This window comes from Centroberyx affinis, unplaced genomic scaffold (genome assembly GCF_046629955.1).
Source record: "Centroberyx affinis isolate AG114_WGS23_722 - 3 ecotype Tasmania unplaced genomic scaffold, CSIRO-AGI_Caff_v1 ptg001803l_1, whole genome shotgun sequence".
Taxonomy (NCBI): Eukaryota; Metazoa; Chordata; class Actinopteri; order Beryciformes; family Berycidae; genus Centroberyx; species Centroberyx affinis.
The window spans coordinates 109,203-128,803 of record NW_027280193.1 but is presented as its reverse complement, the minus strand read 5'-3'; the positions used below and the strand labels follow the sequence as shown (position 1 = coordinate 128,803).

Below are 19,601 nucleotides of genomic sequence, written 5' to 3'. Positions count from 1 at the left end.
TAGAAATATGTTCATTAATAGCTAAATTTATGATACACAGACAACATTGGCAATGTAGATGGACAGTTCTCCAACATTGCACTTATGCTCTTCACATCTCTGTGTTTGCCATATATATTTTTCACCCATATCTTATTCAAGATCCATCGCACCAGCTGTTTGGCAATGAGAACCTTTTTAATTTGGAACTATTTCTAGACATAAAGCATCCTCTATGCACCCTGCTGGGATTTTTATAGCAGGTGAAGACAGGACATGCTGTAAGCTCATGGAGCACCGTGTTGACAGGTTAAAGGCCGTCCTCAGACCAGCTTCTTGGCGATGAAGAAGTCTTTGAGGCGTTTCATCTGCCAGAAGCCCACCGACAGCAGAATGGAGGTCTGCACCACGGCCCACCACAACACGTTGCTGTTGGTGTCCTCGCTAATCTGACGAAACATCTCTTCTTTCTCCTGCAAGGGAGAAAAAAGATGGAGGGGAGAGTGAGACAAAAGGCATGTTGTCAAGTTGAATCACTTTTTGGAAATGAGGAAATCCTGCTCTTAATCGTTGGAAAGTTGAATTTTTTTCTCCTAGACAGGAGGAGGGGAGGGGGAAATGGAGGAGAGAGTGAGACATGAACATTTGCTCAGCTGGGACAAAAGCTCTTTTTGGAAATGTTTTTCTGTTAATTGTTGCTCCGCGGGGAAGAGGCAGGTGAAAATATGAATTCCCCCCTTCTGGGATCAAAGGATTATCACATTTGCTATTAGCACAGTGAAAATAGTGCCTGTTTACCCGTTGGTACTCCTGCTGCCTGGTGATGTACATCATCTGGTCTATGAGGTGACTGAGGCTGTTCTCCATGAACTGCAGGTTGTCTTTGGTCCTGTCAACATTGGGGTCAATGGAGTGCTCTCCCATCTGAATGTCCAAATGCAGCTTCTGTACAGCGAATGGAGGAGAGTTAAAGTGATTTCACTCTCTGGCCAAGCTGCAACATCAAAAATCTTTATAATTGGTCATTACAAATATGAATATTGTCATCTTAATGTATTTGAATTACATATAAGGAGTAAAAGAGGGGAGGGCAGAGAGTCATTTGTCTGCACCTAATTGACTAAGCATAATATTGCAGTACTGTATCTGTTGCTGGATCTTTCTCACTGTGTTTCAGTTTAGTAACTTTGTGTGTGTGTGTGTGTGTTGTGTGTGTGTGTATTGTGTGTGTCCACAGATCTCACTAGCCGCTCTCCAGCGAAGACGGAGAACCTGGTGGAGTTGGTCTGGAAGCAGAGGAAGTGCTGACCGGAGGCGTGAGAGGTGAAGGTGAATTTACCGTGTTTTCCGTAACGCTTGGACATCAAAATCTGCAGAGCGGCAAAGAGGAGAGAGAGACTATTAGACCAGCGTTTCTTAAACTATGGGTCAGAAACAAAATGGGGTTGAGGTTCTTTCTTTTGGTCCTCAAGAATATGACAGTTTTTAATGCACCTGGAACCACTGTGTTAGACAACAGTAATTAGAGTGAGAGAAAATTATGAGGTTATTATAGGAAAATACACATATTCAGTGTCCTGCAAAAAATCTCTTCCAGTAAAAGGAGAAATTTTAAGAATTAAGGAAAGCTGGCAGATTTTCTCATTGGTGTTCATATATATTATTGATATTACAAAATATTCTGAGGAGGTTTGACTTTGTCTCTGGGTCATGAAACACTGTTTTACATGTTGGGCAGAGGTGGAAAGTAACCAAATGCATTTATTCAAGTACTTGGTACTTTACTTTTCCATTTTGTGATACTTTTACTCCACTGCATTTCAGAGGGAAATATTGTACTTTTTGCTCCACTACATTTATCTGACGGCTGTAGTTACTAGTTACTTTGCAGAATAAGGTTTTACATGCAAAACATACGATAAGCTCAGAAAATATGTTGCAATGTTAGAGTTTAAACTCCCCAACAGTATATAGAGCAGTTAAATTAAAATACTTCTTACAGGTTAATGCTTCAACAATTTAACACTCTGAAAGGGACCGTTCTTCAGAATGAGTACTTTTACTTTTGATACTTAAGTACATTTTACTGCTAATATGTCTATACTTTTACTTAAGTAAACTTCTGAGGACCTTTACTTTTAATGGAGTATTTTCCCATTATGGTATTGCTACTTTTACTTAAGTAAAGGAATTGAGTACTTTTCCCACCACTGATGTTGGGGATTACGTCATACGTTATGCTGTGTCCAACTAGTGTCCAAGTAATCAAACCTTGCAGAGCTTGTTTCGGCCTTGTTTGGTCATATTTGGACGGGGGAAAACCAGAAGCCACATGTTTTAGTGTACTGTTACACACATGTGTTTGTGTGTCACTGGCCTGGTGATAAAGCTCTCCTCTGAGTCCAGTACCTCATGGTCTGGGTCTCGCACTTGCACAGTGACGCCCAGGTGAGCGGAGTTGGTGTACGTCTTCAAATCCCAGGGCTCCAGCAAGAAATAGCCTGAGGGAAAGACACACACACACACACACACACACACACACAGCAATGAGTCAAGGTCAATACCAAGCCTGTAACATTTGTGACTTAGACTAAGCATTTAAAATGAATAGAGATGATGTGTTATTTCTGTTGTGCTTTTTAAAAGTCATGCGCTTTACATTACTTTTGACATGTGATTGTTGTTGAAACACACAGTAAATAACAAGCCAGCCCAAGCCAGAAATAATAGCGTAATAGTTTACTGTAATTGTATGAACTTTACTTCACAGTTTTTACACATGTAGCATTCTTCTTCTTGTCTCTCTCTCTGATTGTAATTGTTGCAATTGCATTCACTAGTAGAATAAATGGAGGCTATGTAATGCATTTATATTTCCCCAAAGTGCTTTAAATTTCTGTGGCGTTCTGTTGTTGTTTAAACACAGAACATATGTAATTTAAAAGAAGACTATACTGTTTTGACAATGTAGAAGATTATAGTATAAGCCAAGTCAGCAATAATCATGCATTGTTTGCCAACTGCAATTATATGTATTGAATTAGATATAATATCATGGAAGCCTATATAATATTACTGTTGCGTTACAGTTACATTGCCGTTGAGAATGTGAATGACACTATAGAGAAATTCCCTCTTCCCAGGACTCACCGGTCACCAGCATGTCTTCAGGAATCTCGTCAATGATGCATTTCTCCTCCTGCTCTCCGAGATCAAAATACATGGCTGCTGCCAGCATCAGGTAACACTGGAGGAAAAACCCAACGCCTCGCAAACCCATTCTCATCCACTGTGTTCTGGCAAATAAACAAAACTACCACTAAACTGCAATACAACTGACAATGACAAAATGCTGCTGTAAGAGTCTGTCAGTGTCGACTGCCTGTAAAGTCAAACAAACTACAATATGTCTAGAAGTATGTCTGTATGACCTGAAATTAAGATTGATTGATTTTAGATAGATTACAAGACAAGGCTGTAGTTACATTACATCGACTACAGCCAAATACCTGAATCCCTTAGCATATATTAAACCTTGAGGCTGTACGGGAGAAAGTTCTAGTGTGAGAAAGTCACAGATGCTGCTTTGAGTGACGAGACATTCTGCTGGTGTTGTGACTGGTTCAACTGGGAGCCAATAGCAAAGCTGATAAGACTAGCTAGACTGACTGGAGCTGGGATAGAACGTTTGCACTAGATACTGAATATCGAACAGTATCTCCTACATGTTTATGATACTGCATACGTGTTATCACCAGTATGGAAATGGGTATAAGATCCTGGCCTTTCAAACCTATTCCTGGCATACGCAGCAATTTCCATAATCATTACAGTGAAGAAAACGTACCAATCAGTACTTGGCCCGGGCCTCTAGCATAAGCCAAGTGTGTTTACTGAGGCCAGTCATGATAAGCGATGCTAAACCACTGGGGGAAAAACTCACTAAGCATGTTAACAGTAGCCTCTTTCCAACCACAGGGCCAAGTGGGATTTAGGAGGACTATAGGGCTAGATCTGGATTTACCACACTAAATCAAAAGTGGTTTATTTTGAGCTATGTGCCAAATGATAAATCTTTTTTTTTTTCTGCAAGATGCAAAAAAGAATCACAAACAATCTGACCTCTTTTGACTTTTTATCTTCTGATATAATGTTTATATGAGGAGGTAAATTATTGCTTGTTTCTAAGGGAGAATTTAAACCTTTAAAACACTGTGATCACTTATTAATAACTTATACAGTAAAGTAGCTTTTGAAGTATCAGATGCGGCCACTTAAGTAGTATAAAGCAAACCAGCACACTTCGCTAGAATGAACCCCTCTCATATTTAGCATCTGCAAATGCTGTCATCCCTCAAAAGGAAGGCAAGAATCAGATCTCTTTCTCTTCCCACACTTCAGTAGTTTTGAACTTTACACACTTTCAATACAAATACTACACCTACCTTTAAAATACTAGATTTGATTTTAAACCCATCTCACATTTAGGATCTGCAAATTCTGTCATCATTCAACCAGGAAAAAGCAGGAATCTCTTTTCTTCCTACTCTACCTCTCTATCTAATTTATTCAAAAACATCATACAATAAATACATACAATATAAAACTCAGAATATACTATGAACTAAATAAATGAACTAATAAATACTGTGAATTATATAATATACTGTTCTCTGCCACCCAGTCAGTTCATACAGTATTTCCCTCTCTGGGATATACAAACCACTAGCACTTGTACTCTATTTTTCTATTTTATTGAATTTTACGTATTGATTTTGTTGTATATAGTAAATATTATTGCATGGTGGCTATATGTATATGTGTATCTGATGCCCTGCCTCCTGTCTATCCTGAACACACCGATTGAATTGTGAATCCACTGAGATTATACCTTATAATATACTCTATACTTTACTATATATACTGGGTATACACTGTACTATAACCCCTCTCAGATTTAGCAGATGCAAATGCTGTCATCCTTCAAGGGAAACCAGGAATCGGATCTCCTCTTTTTCCTGTTTCTCCTGCTACTCTATCTCAGTAATTTTCCCCTCACTTGTCTTTAGTTTAAAAATGGAGCCAAGGTTCAGCGAGTCGTTCAAAACGGAAGGAAGCCCCTCATACACCCAGATGTTGGGTTCCTATTGCTATTCAATCTGTCACCTACAGTATGGTTTCTATGTCACGTGGGGGGAGGGAGGAGGGGAGGGGGAAGGGGGGCAGTAATTTTATCTGTTTTACATATTTGCACTAACATCGTTCACTGAAGAAGCCATTTGCTGAACTGTTTGAAGCTGTGTTGCTTCGTCCGGACCCAAAAACCCTTTTCTGAGAACGAGGTCACTTTCTGTGGATTTGGTGTCTGTTCTGCCCATCAACTCCTCCTGCCTCATAGTGGGATGCACTGCACACTGTACAGTGCTGGATGTCAACCATTGTGTCATAAAATGAGCTGTTGGAGCCTTGGAGATTTTGTATTTCATTCATATCTAAATCATTATTGGACAGACAGTTTTATCCATTTTAAATAAATAGTTGGTGAGCACCTATATCCATTTTATCCATATTTCAAGTATAGTGATTGCATAGTTTCTCAGTATGGGTGACCTCAGTGGGAATGCAGCCGCTAAGCTTCATAATAGAGTTAGAGGTAATAGGCCCTTTAACCCTGGCTCGACCCACTGAGTGTCACAGTTGTTCAAAAATAAAGAAAACAGAGGTTAAACAAAAATATTAGATTAGCTTCATTAAGACTCAACTAAACTGGCTTTGGATCACACACGCATTTACACCACATAGGTCTTGTACAGCATTTATTTTATGCTAGATCTAATTATACATGACTTTTCAAGTGGTATATACATCCAATAACTTAGTGTGTCTTGCATTATTGTGGTTATGTGCTGAAAAAGCTGCTTTTTATACTGTTACCAGTGTTGGGGAAGCTACTTTGAAAGCATAGCTCTGCAAGCTACCACTTACTTCACACTGGAAGTAGTTGAACTACAGCAAAGCTACCCTAGGGAGAAATCTAGTTTGGTTAACTAAAGCTACTTAGAAAAAGTAGTTCAAACTACTTTGTAAAAAAAAAATATCAAATTGACAATGTACATGTGATACGAAATTATAACAAAATATAATACAAAAAAGTCACATGCCAGCAAAAGATGCCACTCAATTGAGTTTAAAAAGTGCCCACTTGTTCACAGGTCATACATAAACCAAAAAATAAAATACCTCAATATTCATGGGAAAGTGCAAGGAATGTCAGCTTTGGTTTTGTATACAATGTCCATCAGTCAGACACCTGCCTTCCAGAAACTAGAGTCCAGGTGGGGGTTTTGCAGCAAGCAGGATTACTCAGTTAGCAGGTAACTTCTAAAATAGCATGCAACAATTTCTCTGAACATTTGTTAATAAATAGCAATAATCATTTATTGACATGTGTAACAAGTACAATGGAATGCTTACTCCCCATTCGCTCCCGCAGTATGAATTCTAAAAGGGGGCGGGGCTGGTCAAAGGGGGTTCAATTACAGTAGTGGTAAAATAAAAATCAAAAATCATTCCTTTCCTTTTATGGCCCAAAATTGTTTGTAGTTTATAGTTTCAGTAGTTAACTACACAAAAAATGGCAAAAAAGTAATTTAACTTGAATCACTATGCAAATATGAATGTAGTTGAACTACCAGCAAGCTACTGCAAAATGTAGTTAAACTACTAGGTAAATTACATGTAGTTCACTACTCCCCAACACTGACTGTTACCTATATTAACACCGTGTAGGTTGACTGCACTCGCTCTTTTTGCCCTGCTTCACAGCTGCCAGTAAAACCACAGATTTCCACTTTTGGCCACTGAGTGAGGGATAAACGTATTGATCAAGAACACCATGATGATGTGTTAAGGGACTCATAGATTTTCTCAGCTTATCCACTAGCCGTATTGATTTTATTCACTTCTCTTTCTCTCATTACTACATGCTGTAAATATGAGGAATAACATAGTATAGGAATAGGATAATGAACTCCAAAAAATCAATTGGGGAAAACCCATGTCCTCCATGTCAGTCTCCCCACAGACCTGCTGCCCCAATAATACAATTGGGCCTTGGGAGCCCAAATGTAACTGTAATCTGTATCATGGAAATCTATTTTTCTGATTTGAGAATTGATAGTGTGATCGTGTGATGCAGGTAGAGTTTGGTAATGAGACTGCAAATATTTAATTCTTACTCCAGTCCCTTTCTGACCAACCATCTTTTTAATTTGAATCTATCTCTTTTAAAACCTGCCAACCATTGAACTCACAGTATCTTTAGATGTATTTACACTTTATTGAACATTGCAGAGAACATACAGACATATAAACAGCAATACAATTCAGCCAACTATTTTACAGCAAGATACATTTTTTCTTATCACAAAAAGTTATTTTCTGCATTGAATTAATACCTCAATAGTATAAAAGAATATGAATTTGATATACTGTACACTACAGGTTAAAATCCTGTCAATAAATATATTCTCTGTCTTCAGGAAAACAACCACAATGCCACTGTAAACATCATGTTTTTAATACTCCATAGTTTGGAGGACAGTACATTATGTATTTCAGTCACTTTTCTGCTTGTAGGTCTTCTGCTAGTAAAACCACTGAAGCACCATGATTTCCCCTGTGTCTGCTCCAATATTATTAGGATTTTCTGTTAAGTATTTATTGGAGATGGGGATTGATCTTAAGTAGCATTTAGACTAATTAATTTCCCCATTACATTAGATAAAAGCCACTGGGGAGTTGTAAACAAACAAATGTCTATGAACTTTGGAATACTCCAAACCCAATTATAATGTGAAAATGTGTTTTCAGTTATTGCTTGTGTTGAAAAGAAAAATGTTCAGCATGAAGGGAAGAACGATCCCCAGACATTTTTGAAGATCTGAGAAAACTGGATTGGTGTCTACTAGCTGTTTCGCCAAACTACACCTTTCTAATACTTTCAGATCTACCAATATGACTTGAGGATGATCAGTGAGCTCATTTGTGGGTGGTGTTTGAAGACAATACACCTCTCACTCCAACCCTGACTCCCTAATCAATCAACCAAGCAATCAACTGATCAATCAGTCAATCTTACAGAAAGAAGGCATAGCCAGAGAAGAAAAGGAGGAGTCCTTTTCTACACTTTTTATGTCCTGTGTGAAAACAGCGCGGACCTTTTAGTGCTCTTCCTCAGTCTCCGTCCTTTCCTCCCTTTCCTCTCTTTCCTTCTCTTTTCCTTCCTCTCTTTCTTCTCCCTCCTCTCCTGGCCTAGTCATAAGCAGTTGTCGGGGAAGCACTTCTTCTCTTCCTCCAGCGGGGGGCAGGCCGCTCCGTTGTTGGCCGGGTGCATGAGGATGTAACGCGTGCGGTGCTGCACGCCCGAGTCTCCACACTTGCCTTTGCACAAGCCCCAGGGAGACCACACCGACACCTCGCAGTCCAGGGGCGTGTCTGCAGAGAGGAGGGGGGGGGGCAAATACACTTCAACATTTAGAACTGGGATTTGATTTTGCAGCAATATTGCTTTCTAGCTCTTGCAAGTCAGGGCTTTTTTTTTCAATATACTGTATTTACCACACTGTTTAGGAGAATGGGTGAGACTTGTGCGTGGGTAATTTGATTTGTCTCCCATTCATAGTATTCCCATGATGTCACATGCTTTACCATATACACAGCTCATTGGCTGTGGCTGTCATTTGATTATAATCACCTGTTAATTTATTACAATCACCTGTTATTTTCCTACCAAGATGCCTGTATGGAGATGTAACAGAATACTATACTAAACCCATTACTATACTAAACTTATTTATAGATACATTCAAATTGTGTATTTTACATTGCTGTAATTATTTTTTGTAATATGCTGCCTGGAGAATGCCACTTTTCAAGCCCCTGGAGGGTATTTAGGCAATTCTCCTTCACATTCACTCGCAAATTATATATTGTATCCATTTCTTTTAAATTTTTATATGTGAGAATGAAGAAACAAACAAACAAACTATGAATAGGTTTGACTGCAAAAGAAAGGAGCAAATACAGTACAGTAAAAATATGCTTAAAAAAGTGGACTTATGTATATTCATACTACATGCTGCAAATGGAAAACTGATAAACATGGATATATGTTGTGTAGCCATAATAGAAAACATGACTGCTTTTTTTTAACTATTATGCACGGCTTATTTCTGTGTAAGCCAAAGTAAATAAGATAATGAAAAGGAATTCCAATAAATGTTGGCATGCTGCACAGGCAGATCTTTACGAATCCATACAGCTTCTCATTACAGATTCTTGGCATCGGCTGAACTGCCATATATTTGTTTAATTGCGGCTAACTCTTTGTTTTTTTAACCTTCATTTATTGAGTGAATTTTTGCTGACTATGCATGCTCGTTTCCAGCACCGCTCTGCTCCACAGTCCTACAGTTACACACACACACTCACACATGGAAACTGAACAGTACAGATAATACAGCTACTGTGCAACTCCACTGAGGCAGATTTGTGATTTAGTGCCTTGCTAAAGAGAACCTCAGCTGTTCCTTAGGGATGGGACTGCATTTTTCATTCATTTTTTTTCAGCTTATCTTTACTGGATAGTGAAAGTGTTGAAGCTCGCTCCTCATGCCGTGTGTCTTATGTTCTTCCTCTCTATCCTTCTCCCCATCTCCGCCCTCTCGCATTTGCCAGGCGCCCTCATCCCACCTTGGTATGAGCTTGTAAACAGCTGATATGTATCGCAGACCGAGCTGAGTGAATAAGAGTAGAAAAGCAGAAGGATGGGAGGAGGTACGGATGCTGGACGGAGGGACGGATGGAACAAGGAAGTCAAAGCGAGGCTGATTTTGACATCTACCTTCGTCTTGTGCTTCCATTACAGGCAAGGATGGAGGGAGAGAGAGAGAGAGAGGAATACAGAAAAGGGATGGATGGGCTTAAGGGGCAAGGTTGGTTGCGTATTCATCAGATCACTCATCTCATTATTCATCAGTGTTATAGCTCACGGTTACAATTATGAGCAAGGTAATCACTGATCTGTAATGAAATTAATTATAAAATCTTCTCAACCCTGGGCAGAAGGCATAAACAAGATGTAGAGATTGATGGAGAGGGGGAAGGATAAACAGATGGAGGGGAGGGGGGGGGGGGTGGACCATGGGGATTGGGGCAGGAAACCCCAACAGTTTCTTGGCCCCTGTCTCTTGTTTGTTGATGGGTAGTCAGGGGAACAGACTCGTAGTGTGATGCTGAGTCAAACCTTTACAGTCACCCGCACAATGGATATGATTACTGCTGTTAGCTTTACTGCCAGCTTGACACGCTATCTGCTCTGCTTGTCCAAAACCTTTCCCCTATCAAGTCATCTATTTAGACTTTCTGTGCTGTCAAAGATTATTTTTCTCTCTGTCTCACATTGCAGGGCATCAGTCATCCAGACAATTGGTCAGAATGCTGCATTGTTGGCTTTACCAGTAGGCTGACACACTTTCCATTTCCATTTTTCCAAGCTATTCTTTTACCTTCCCATGTTCGTTGCAGTTGGGATTTTTACTAACACTGCACTGTGCAACAGGGGGTCTTAAAGTTTAACAGCCTGGGAAACAGCATTAAGTAAATCCAGCTTCACCTAAGGATCCTTGTTAAAACATACGTGCCTGCATCCCATTTTGGGTCACGCCCCATACTTTAAGAAACGCTGCTGTACATAATTTCTGCTGTGTTTTCTTAAAAAGTTTCTTTCACTTTCTCAGTCTCTCATCTTTAGACTGTCGCACTGGATGCCAGATGTGCCCCTGGCATTTTCTGACGCCCCACAGTCACTCGGGTTCTCTGGTTTCTGGTTGGATCTAATTCAGTGTGTGTGTGTGGCCTGTAATGGTTCCCAAATGCTTTCAGATGAGTCAGCAAATAACAAGTTCCTAGAATTGTGTTAAAAGTCCTTACATTGCTTTTGAGCTTGGCAACAGAGAGTAAGCATATATAGTTGTTTTTTTTGCTTTATGAGATAGATGGAAGAGTGACAGTGGAGAGATGGAAAGATGTGAGAAAGGTGAGGTGGATTCAAACCTGCAACATTGCAAGTACTGTACATTATCTGCACCTTAATCCCACTAATCCACCAGGATGCCCCAGAGTTTTTGAAAAGTGAACTGTAAAGGTTTTAAAACTGCACTAATACTGCACATGTACAAGTGCTGTACATGTTGTATTTGAGTATTGTTATATTGTACTGGGATGTAATGGGAGTACTTATTTTGATATTGACCATATAGGATAAGGGCTTGGGTTTTTTCAATATTTTTGTGCTTAGGTGTAAGGAGTATTTCATCAATTCTGCATGAGACTTACTTATGAGCTTCTCTTCGATCTCGTTGCCTGTTGGCAGCAGATTGGACTGGGTGGGTTCCAGAGGAAGGCTGATGATCTGATTGGTCTTCTTTACCTTGGTCAGCGTTACCTTGGCGATGGGCGGGAGGTGCTTCAGGCGGGGGTAGTAGAAGGAGTTGGCGGGGTGGCTTGGAAAGGAAGAGGTGATCTACAGAGAGGAAAAAATGACAAGGAATGGCAGGATTGAATAAATGGAGATGCTTGTTGGTGGTGATTGGGAGTTATTGGGATGAGTGGGGATGAGTAAATCACAACTGGCAATGCATGATGATTATCAACAGCATATACCAAGTGTTAGAACTGCTAATATAATAACCTCCCATTAACATAATAAACCATTAATGCAACAGTGTAATGATCCTCTTAATATAATACATTTCCCATTAATGTAATAAACGTTACCTGGTAAAAATGCAATAACTTTTGTCTGTTAAAGTAAACAAGAAAGTTGAAATTTTCAGGTTTCAAAAATGTAAGAACTGAACTGATGATCTAATGGTCAAAATTCAATGCACAAGTGTCACCCATTCACAAATTTGGTCATTAACAATGCAGCTACTATGATTCTACAACAGCAGTAAATACTTTTTGTGTGTTTTAATGGTCAAAGGTCATGACTGGGGTTTAGCATTTCATACCATTAACATAAATTATATTTCCCCAAGTGGACACTAAACTGTCCACTTCTGTACCAACAATACTTTTCTTGGGCAACTTTAAGCTCAAGTTTCACTTCTCACACAGATCTTGGCCCACCTGTGTTACTCTGTCCTGTGGGATGGTCTCGAAGTTCGGAGAGGAGAAGGTGAAGCCGCTGTCGGTTCCCGCATCGTACGGGAACAGCTCCAGCGTCACGCTCTCTTTCCATTGGTCGCCCTCGCACAGGTCAATACTGTCCACGCCTACAAACCAGTCCGGGCTGGGAACGATACGCACGATAAACGACAGCTACAGATGGAGAGGTGGAAGTAGAGCATGGGCGATGGGAGATGGGGCGTAAAGAGGGGAAGATTAGAGGAGAGGGGGTGGAGATAGGGAGAGAAAATGAAATGGGGAGAGAAGAAGAAGAAGAAAGACAGGTGTGTTATTTTATGGTCTTATATAGGCTGATGGCTCATTGCCTGTCAGTGGATAATGGGTTAACCTCATGTTCTTTCAGTAGGACACTGGGTTAAAGCCACGGAGCGAGAACTGGGTTATGGTGCTCAGTGTCAATTCACTTTCCATTCAACCATTTCTAAATAGAAATTAAAACTACAATTCAGTTTCAAATGGTAAAGCATTCATATTCAGTAATATCTTTATAAACTGTGTGTAAAAAACATTTTATAGCAAATGTTTTTCAATTTTCAGATTTGGAAGAAAAGCCACTGTAAATAAAATGTATTTGAGACTGAATGAATGAAGCCCACTTCTGATGAATGCTGCATGATAGAGTTGCAGTCATGAAGGAGTCAAGAGGAGACAAAGTATAATGGATCCCCTTTATATACCAATGATTTTTGAACAGAAGGCTAGGAAGCAAACTTTTTCACCCATTGTCCACAGTGACTGATAGATTCCTAAATACAACTACATGGTTTTACTGTCCATTATAATTTTACAATAGCAAAGGATCTCCAAATGATACTTGGTATCCTGTTAAAGTGGCGGGTAAATTGAGGATTTTACCAGCCAAAGTTAGATTTTAGCAGCATTTGGCTCATTTGGGAACAGTGTTTTACATCCTCACACTTAAGTGAGAACAAATCAGCCACTGTTTATATGTGATATTTAACCATGCTAGAATGTGTTCACTTTAATGCAGGCATGTATCACTCCCATATGACTTCATGAATGCTACAGATACTGGGTATCCATAGTCCAAAAAGTCATACTTCTAACATGAGGAACTCTCTCCTCTCCCATTTCTCTCAACCCCCCTCCCCCCTTCTCTCCTTTCTCGTCCAACTCTGACACAGTGTTTGGTCAGATGTATCCCCTCTTTTATGATCTACCAGGAGACTCATCAGCCGGGAGTTTAACAGCCAACTCCTGCAGAGTTTACATAATTCGCAGACACATAAATTAGGCGCATTGCATATTGGAAGCACTCTTGGGGATGTGGTATGTGGAAGGAACAGTTTAGCAGTATTTACCATTTTACTGCATCAACCTGCCTTAAAATCCATGTGCCATAATCTACCCCTCTGTGCAGTTTATTTGGTTTATTCTGCAAATAAAGAGCAGGAGTATGGCAAGTTCCCTGTCTTAAAAAGACAGTAAAGTTTAAATGAATCCTTGCCTAACACTTATAGGACTGAAGATTTCCCTGGGCTAGGAATGTTTTTGGCAAAAGGCACTTGAGAGCCATTATTCTTAACATTTCTTGAGTAATTAAGTTTCACAGCCTCTGACCCAGGCAGAGGAAAGCGTCGTGCCCCTCTTGTGATGTGCATTGACCCATCAGAGGAAGGCCCGTGGTGTATTTTTGGGCCTGACCCAGATTTAAAGAATCCAGGTGTTAGAACGACTTACATAGGAGTGCCTGGCGAAGACCTCGAACTCGGTGTTCATCTGGCCGGAGCCCCCCACAACAGCGGGAGCGGAGAGGATCCCATAAACGCTCTGGATGCGTTCGCCGGCCGCCTCTACTTCCTTCATGAGCGTCCAGGCCTCGCCTCTCTCTGTGAACTCCCTCACTCCGTTGCTGGCAAACTCATTACGCTGCCACATGTGGTAGTCGGAGCTGTGCGTCACCCCTAAGAGGAGAGAGAGAGGGGATGGGAGAGGATGAGGGTTTAGGTCTTGCAACAGGTATTGACAGTAGTCAGTTCGTATACATTTTGCAAAGGGACATAATGGGAAGGTAAAGCATTGTTTGCTGTCATTTTATTCTGAAAATAAGGAGGCTGCATGCCATTATATGTGCTAATATCTTTGGCAATACTTACTTTACTGCATCATCATCATTACTGCAAGATTCCCATCATTCCACACCAGTCTACTGTATACTCACCAATTGGGAACAGCATTCAATAGGATCCTCTATTCTACTAACAAATTGGAGACATTGTTCTATATTTCGTTCCTGTATACTGACCAATCAGGGCATTGTTTTACACCAGCTTGCTCGATACTCATAAATCAGATTGAGGCACTGAGCAACAGGTCAGTAGATGGGGAATGACCAATCAAAGAAATCTTTCTACATGCTATATGTTCCTATGTATGTATGTTCCTATATGCTGACCAATAATATTACTGTTCCACACCAACTTGCTGCACACTCACCAATAAGATTGGACCACTGTGCAGGGGGGCGGTAGACGGGGTACTGCTTAGGGAAAGCCGCCTGGGTCCACTTGCCGGTGAAGGTGAGGCTGTACTGGGCGGTTTCGGGGGCGGTGCAGATGGGGGCTTCTGTGGGAACGGGCATGGGATGAGCGCCGGGGGGCAAGAAGCTCAAAGTCAGCGCCAAGATCATGACCGCAAACCCAGAGGTGGAGAGGGTGTTTCCTGTGGTATCCATGATAATGACGGGCTGGATGGGGGAGGAAGAGGGAGATAAGAGGGGGTCGGGATGTTGGGAAGAGGGGAAAGGGTGTAGACAAAGAGAGAGAGAGGGAAAGAGAGAGAGCAGTGATGTCATTTTAGATACTCAGGACTGACTGGCATAATGTAGTTTCCTCTCTCTTGCACACACTCACCCCTTCCATCCTCATGCTGTTAAAATCACTGCACTCCTCTGATTTGCAGTCTGTGATGATAGGTCGTATTTATTTTATTTATGACCCCCTTTTTGCTTGCAACCAGTCCTTTCCCTTTCAGATCCGAGACATGACAAGAATGACAGGGAGGATTAGTGCAAGGGCAAAGCGTCTGGCTGCGGCATCAGTGTCGGGTTTAACAAGTGGTGCGTGTGAGTCAGAGGGAAAGAATCTCACTCAAAAACATTTTCCACTGTTTCTCCAGCTCAGCTGTGACTTGTAAACTCGGTTCCACAGTGGGAGATTGGCAGCAAGGGACGGTTAGATTAATTCAATTTAGATGCATGTGGTGGGAGTTTGGCTGCTGCAGTTTTCAGTGGCAGGCAGATCCGCTCTACACTCCTGCCTCAGGGCTATTGTTTAGTAACATAATGTGATGCCAGTTCACTTTTATACTGTTGGGTGTCTCATTGCACTATTATGGAGGGCATCGTTACATCCTGACAAACCAATACTTTTATGCTCCAGAGAGGGGGGGCAGCAACATGGCACCCATCCTGCAACCTCACCAAAAACTTGGTCTTGACTCTTGCATGGTGCATACTTACCTACAGTATCTCTACAACTGTCACAAGTCCTGCTCACAACAGACTGTGTTTCATGCTCTATCTTGAATAAAGCATGTGTGGTTAGTCCCTAATTCACAAAGAGACAATGTGCTTTATTAAAAAATGTCTGCCAGTGAATGTTCCAGGGTGGAACATGCATTCACTATCAAACACATCCTTGCCTCTAAGTGATATGTACATGAATAGCATGCACATACAGTGATATGCAATCTGAATGTATTGTATAATCAAGTATCACACCTAATGCATGAGAAGCTAGAGCTAATAAATCAGTTTACGCACTACATAGTCATTAAAGAATTTGTACTTTTATATTCTTGTATTTTAAAATAAAGATTAAATAAAATGGGGAGCTATTGCAGTATACACCAACTTTGCACATCACTCAAACTGAGCACATGATATTTACACAGGGAAAAGAGTGTGTATGTCTGCAGGTGCATGTATTGCAACACTGATTATTATGGAATGTAACAAATTGCATTCATATAAACTCTTAACTTTCTTGTCATGCATTTGCTTACTCTCTGTAAATATGCATCTTTTTCTCTCACACAATGATTCCATAAAATTCCACAATAGTACAGAAATAATTGCCAGTAATTTTGCATGCATGCTTGGCAGCCTCCTACAGTACAGCTGTCATTTTCATTCATTCTTTCATGCATTCACTGACTGATGCAGAGTCAGTCCAAACTTTAGCATCTTCCCCACTTTTGTGGAGAGACGAGAGGATGGGGATGCGGCGGAGAAGCTACTCACTGATTTTGCTCAGGATTCCAGATGAGTGGAGGACTGCAGCAGAGGAGTGGAGGTGAGGAGGAGGAGGAGGAGGAGAGGAGGAGAGCAGTGGATGTGGCTGTCTTGCAAGAGTGACTGCGAGCCTACAAGTCCTCTTTCGCCTATTTATGTCTTCCAGGAGGTTCACCCCCTCTCTCTCACTCTTTCCTCTCCCTCTTTCCCTCCTTTTCCTCTTACTCTCCCCCCTTCCCCCTCTTGCTCCACTCCCCTCTTCAACTTTCCCTTCACTCACTCTCTCTCTCTCTCTCTCTCTCTCTCATTTTTTCTCTCAGACTCACTATCTGCTCCTGAACGACTTCCCTGCTCCCCCTCTCATGCCCTTTGACTTTGGCTTCCCCCATCCTCCACTCTCCTCCTCCTCCTCTTTTCTCTCCCCCTCTTCATAAGTAACCCATTGACTGGCTAATGTGTTCAGCAGCTCTAGATGCACAGCCAGGGGTCCAGTGCAACTCCGTGGGTAGAGTATCATATCACAGTGTGATAGGTCACTGCTACCTACAAATATGACAAATGGGGCTTATATAGTGCCTTTCTAGTTCTCTCTAGACGTCTCTTGGTGAGGTTTTCGTATTGCAGCTGGGTCTGCAAAATCCAATTCCAGTGCTGCTTTTTAACTCATGCATAGATGGTCATATTGCTTATTTTGCAGTAGCTCCATGACGGGTTTCTCAGCTGCTTATAGTGGCAGGCGTGTTGCAGCATCATCCAGCAAAATCTTGAGGCATTATAGAGTATGCAATCTTAGGGTGTAGAACAGATACGTTTCTCAGCTGTTTTTGAGGCATGTCACCCTCTATAGTTCAAATATTGTCGTTCAGGACTTTAAGTTATGTTGGATAAAAGTGTCTGTTAAACGGTATAGGGTTTGGCAGAAAGCTTGTATCTTCAAAAAGTCAACTTTTGGGTGGCGGGATCTATTTCACATGTAACTAAAGTACTAATATAATTAAATGAACCTGGTTCCTAGATCAAGAAACTAAATTTCTTGTTTGGAACCTAAAAAATTTGGTGTTATTTCACAGTGGTAAAACATTTTTATAGTTTTATAAGCTTTTATTATAAGCTTTTATTAACAGTGGCAAAAAGGATATTAAGCACAAGAGCCCCACCTATAAGGTATTGATTCTATGAATAATGAGATCATAAAAACAGTAAAGACCCATTAAACTCCACAGAGAAGAATGAATTAGCCCCCAGAAGTTTGTGATTTTTTGATCGCAAGTATTTTACAAAATAAGTCCTCCACAAACATTACTAGGAATTGCTATTTTGACCAGTCGCCAAACTTGTACCACATAAAACCTCACTTAACGGTAGATGAGAAGGTAACAGTTTGAATTGTTCTGCTGCTTAGACTTAAATTGCTTTTCATTGTCAGGTGGGGGTGGAGGAGGTGAAGAGGTTCAGCCAGTGTTGGTCGGTCCAATTTTCTCTGGACAGAGCGCTCGCTCACTGCTGTTTATAGGAGACAGCTTTTGTATTTCTCTCTTAAGTTTTGATTTGTCACTTCCTCTGCACAGAGAAGATTTCCCACCGGTGACCGTACCCGACAACAGAATTTAATTTGGGCAAATAGGATGAATCAACAATGTTGCATGATGTTCTTTTCTGTTGCAGCCCCACTTTGTGATTCAGGCTGATAAGATGGGTGGATTTTTACATGAAAATCTTGCCTTGTGCAGCTTCAACCATAAAAAAACTGACAGAACCTCAATTTCATATTCAAATCATCATCACTGTAATGCAACAAAGAGTACATTCAAGCAATTGCCATCAAACAGATCATCACAACGTGTTTTGAGTTGCAGTTTTTATCACTCCTCGCACATTTCCTACCAATAAACACTGCAAATCGCCTTGCAAAAACAAGCAACACTACAAACACAAAAAGTATTTTAGGTCACATTTGCCACAGCAAAACTCCGGACAGAGGATGCTGTGTCTCTCCTCCAGTGTTTTACAGTGTGTGAAGTGTGAGCGCCACACCTATACTGGAAGCGATGATAAAGGCTGCTGGTTTCCCCTGGATCCTGTGCAGGGCGTCTTTAGTCTGTCAGCCAAGCCATGGAAGGGGGGGGGGGGGGGTGTTGCTGGTGCTCAGCTTACCAGCAACTTGGCAATATTAAGAAGCTGGAAGTGGTAGACAACACCCCACACACTCACGTGCAAACACACATACACACTCGCGCGCACACACACACACACCAGCATGCTGAATCAGCTTTCCAGCCTACATCTAATGATTTCCATATGGTCACGTTTCTCTCAAACACACACAAACACACCTACACCCACACACACACACACACACATGCACACACATGACCCAGTTGCCCTCTCTCTCACTCTCTCAATGACTTGCCAAAATTTGTCGTTTGGATCCTGGAGCTCAGCACCGTTTTCAGTCTCACAGCCTGTTTATATGACCCGTGTGTTTGTGTTGTGCAATCTCCTAAACAATCACTACAGCATTACTCTGGAAAGGGAAAATTAACTCGTCATGGCACATAACCTTCACAGCTCTTGCACACCAAACAGAGCTGCATTGTATTCAGCTTTTTTCGGGGGCAGTAGGGCAAAAAGGGAAAAATGTGAGAGGGGTGGGTAACGTGTGGCCTAATTCATGAGTTGGACTCAAACGCATGGTATTTACTCTATAAAGCGAGTAGGAAAAGTGTCATTCAAGATCCTTTTTTAGCAAGCTTCCACTCACACACACTGAATCCTTCACTACTAGTAGTAGTAGTAGTAGTATTAATAGTAGTAATAGTAGTAGTAGGCAGCAATTTGATGGGATGTAGATGGGTGATGATGCCAACGATTGGGACCAAAACTGCTTTTATTGCAGTTTTGTTGTCCATATTGATTTTATCCCATTTGCTTGCCAATATTCATAAATATGCCAAATACAGAAAGGCAACACTTTACTTTACAGTGGCCTTATTCCAGTGTATTAACCTGTGAATTATGTATTAGGCAGATTTCCATCAAGTACCTACACAGTAATATTGTGTACTTAAAATGTGTTTCCATAGCTTAATACACTGGAATAAAGCCATTGTAAAGT

At 41.0% G+C, this 19,601-nt stretch overlaps 2 protein-coding genes across 2 annotated transcripts; both read right to left on the bottom strand.

The window, feature by feature from the left end:
- Positions 1–302: 302 nt before the first annotated feature.
- Positions 303–3,259, bottom strand: LOC139652497 (transmembrane emp24 domain-containing protein 11). The gene is made up of 5 exons (XM_071529595.1): positions 3,130–3,259; positions 2,389–2,480; positions 1,224–1,349; positions 778–924; positions 303–452 (listed from the first exon to the last, which is right to left on the bottom strand). Exons 1-5 carry the CDS (start codon positions 3,257–3,259, stop codon positions 303–305), a joined length of 645 nt encoding a protein of 214 aa, XP_071385696.1.
- Positions 3,260–7,307: 4,048 nt separating this feature from the next.
- spon2b (spondin 2b, extracellular matrix protein) lies at positions 7,308–16,604 on the bottom strand. Its single transcript, XM_071529591.1, has 6 exons — positions 16,496–16,604; positions 14,689–14,938; positions 13,933–14,156; positions 12,172–12,363; positions 11,377–11,563; positions 7,308–8,475 (listed from the first exon to the last, which is right to left on the bottom strand). The coding sequence occupies exons 2-6, from the start codon at positions 14,924–14,926 to the stop codon at positions 8,297–8,299; spliced, it is 1,020 nt and encodes a 339-aa protein (XP_071385692.1). The 5' UTR covers positions 14,927–14,938; positions 16,496–16,604; the 3' UTR covers positions 7,308–8,296.
- Positions 16,605–19,601: the final 2,997 nt, after the last annotated feature.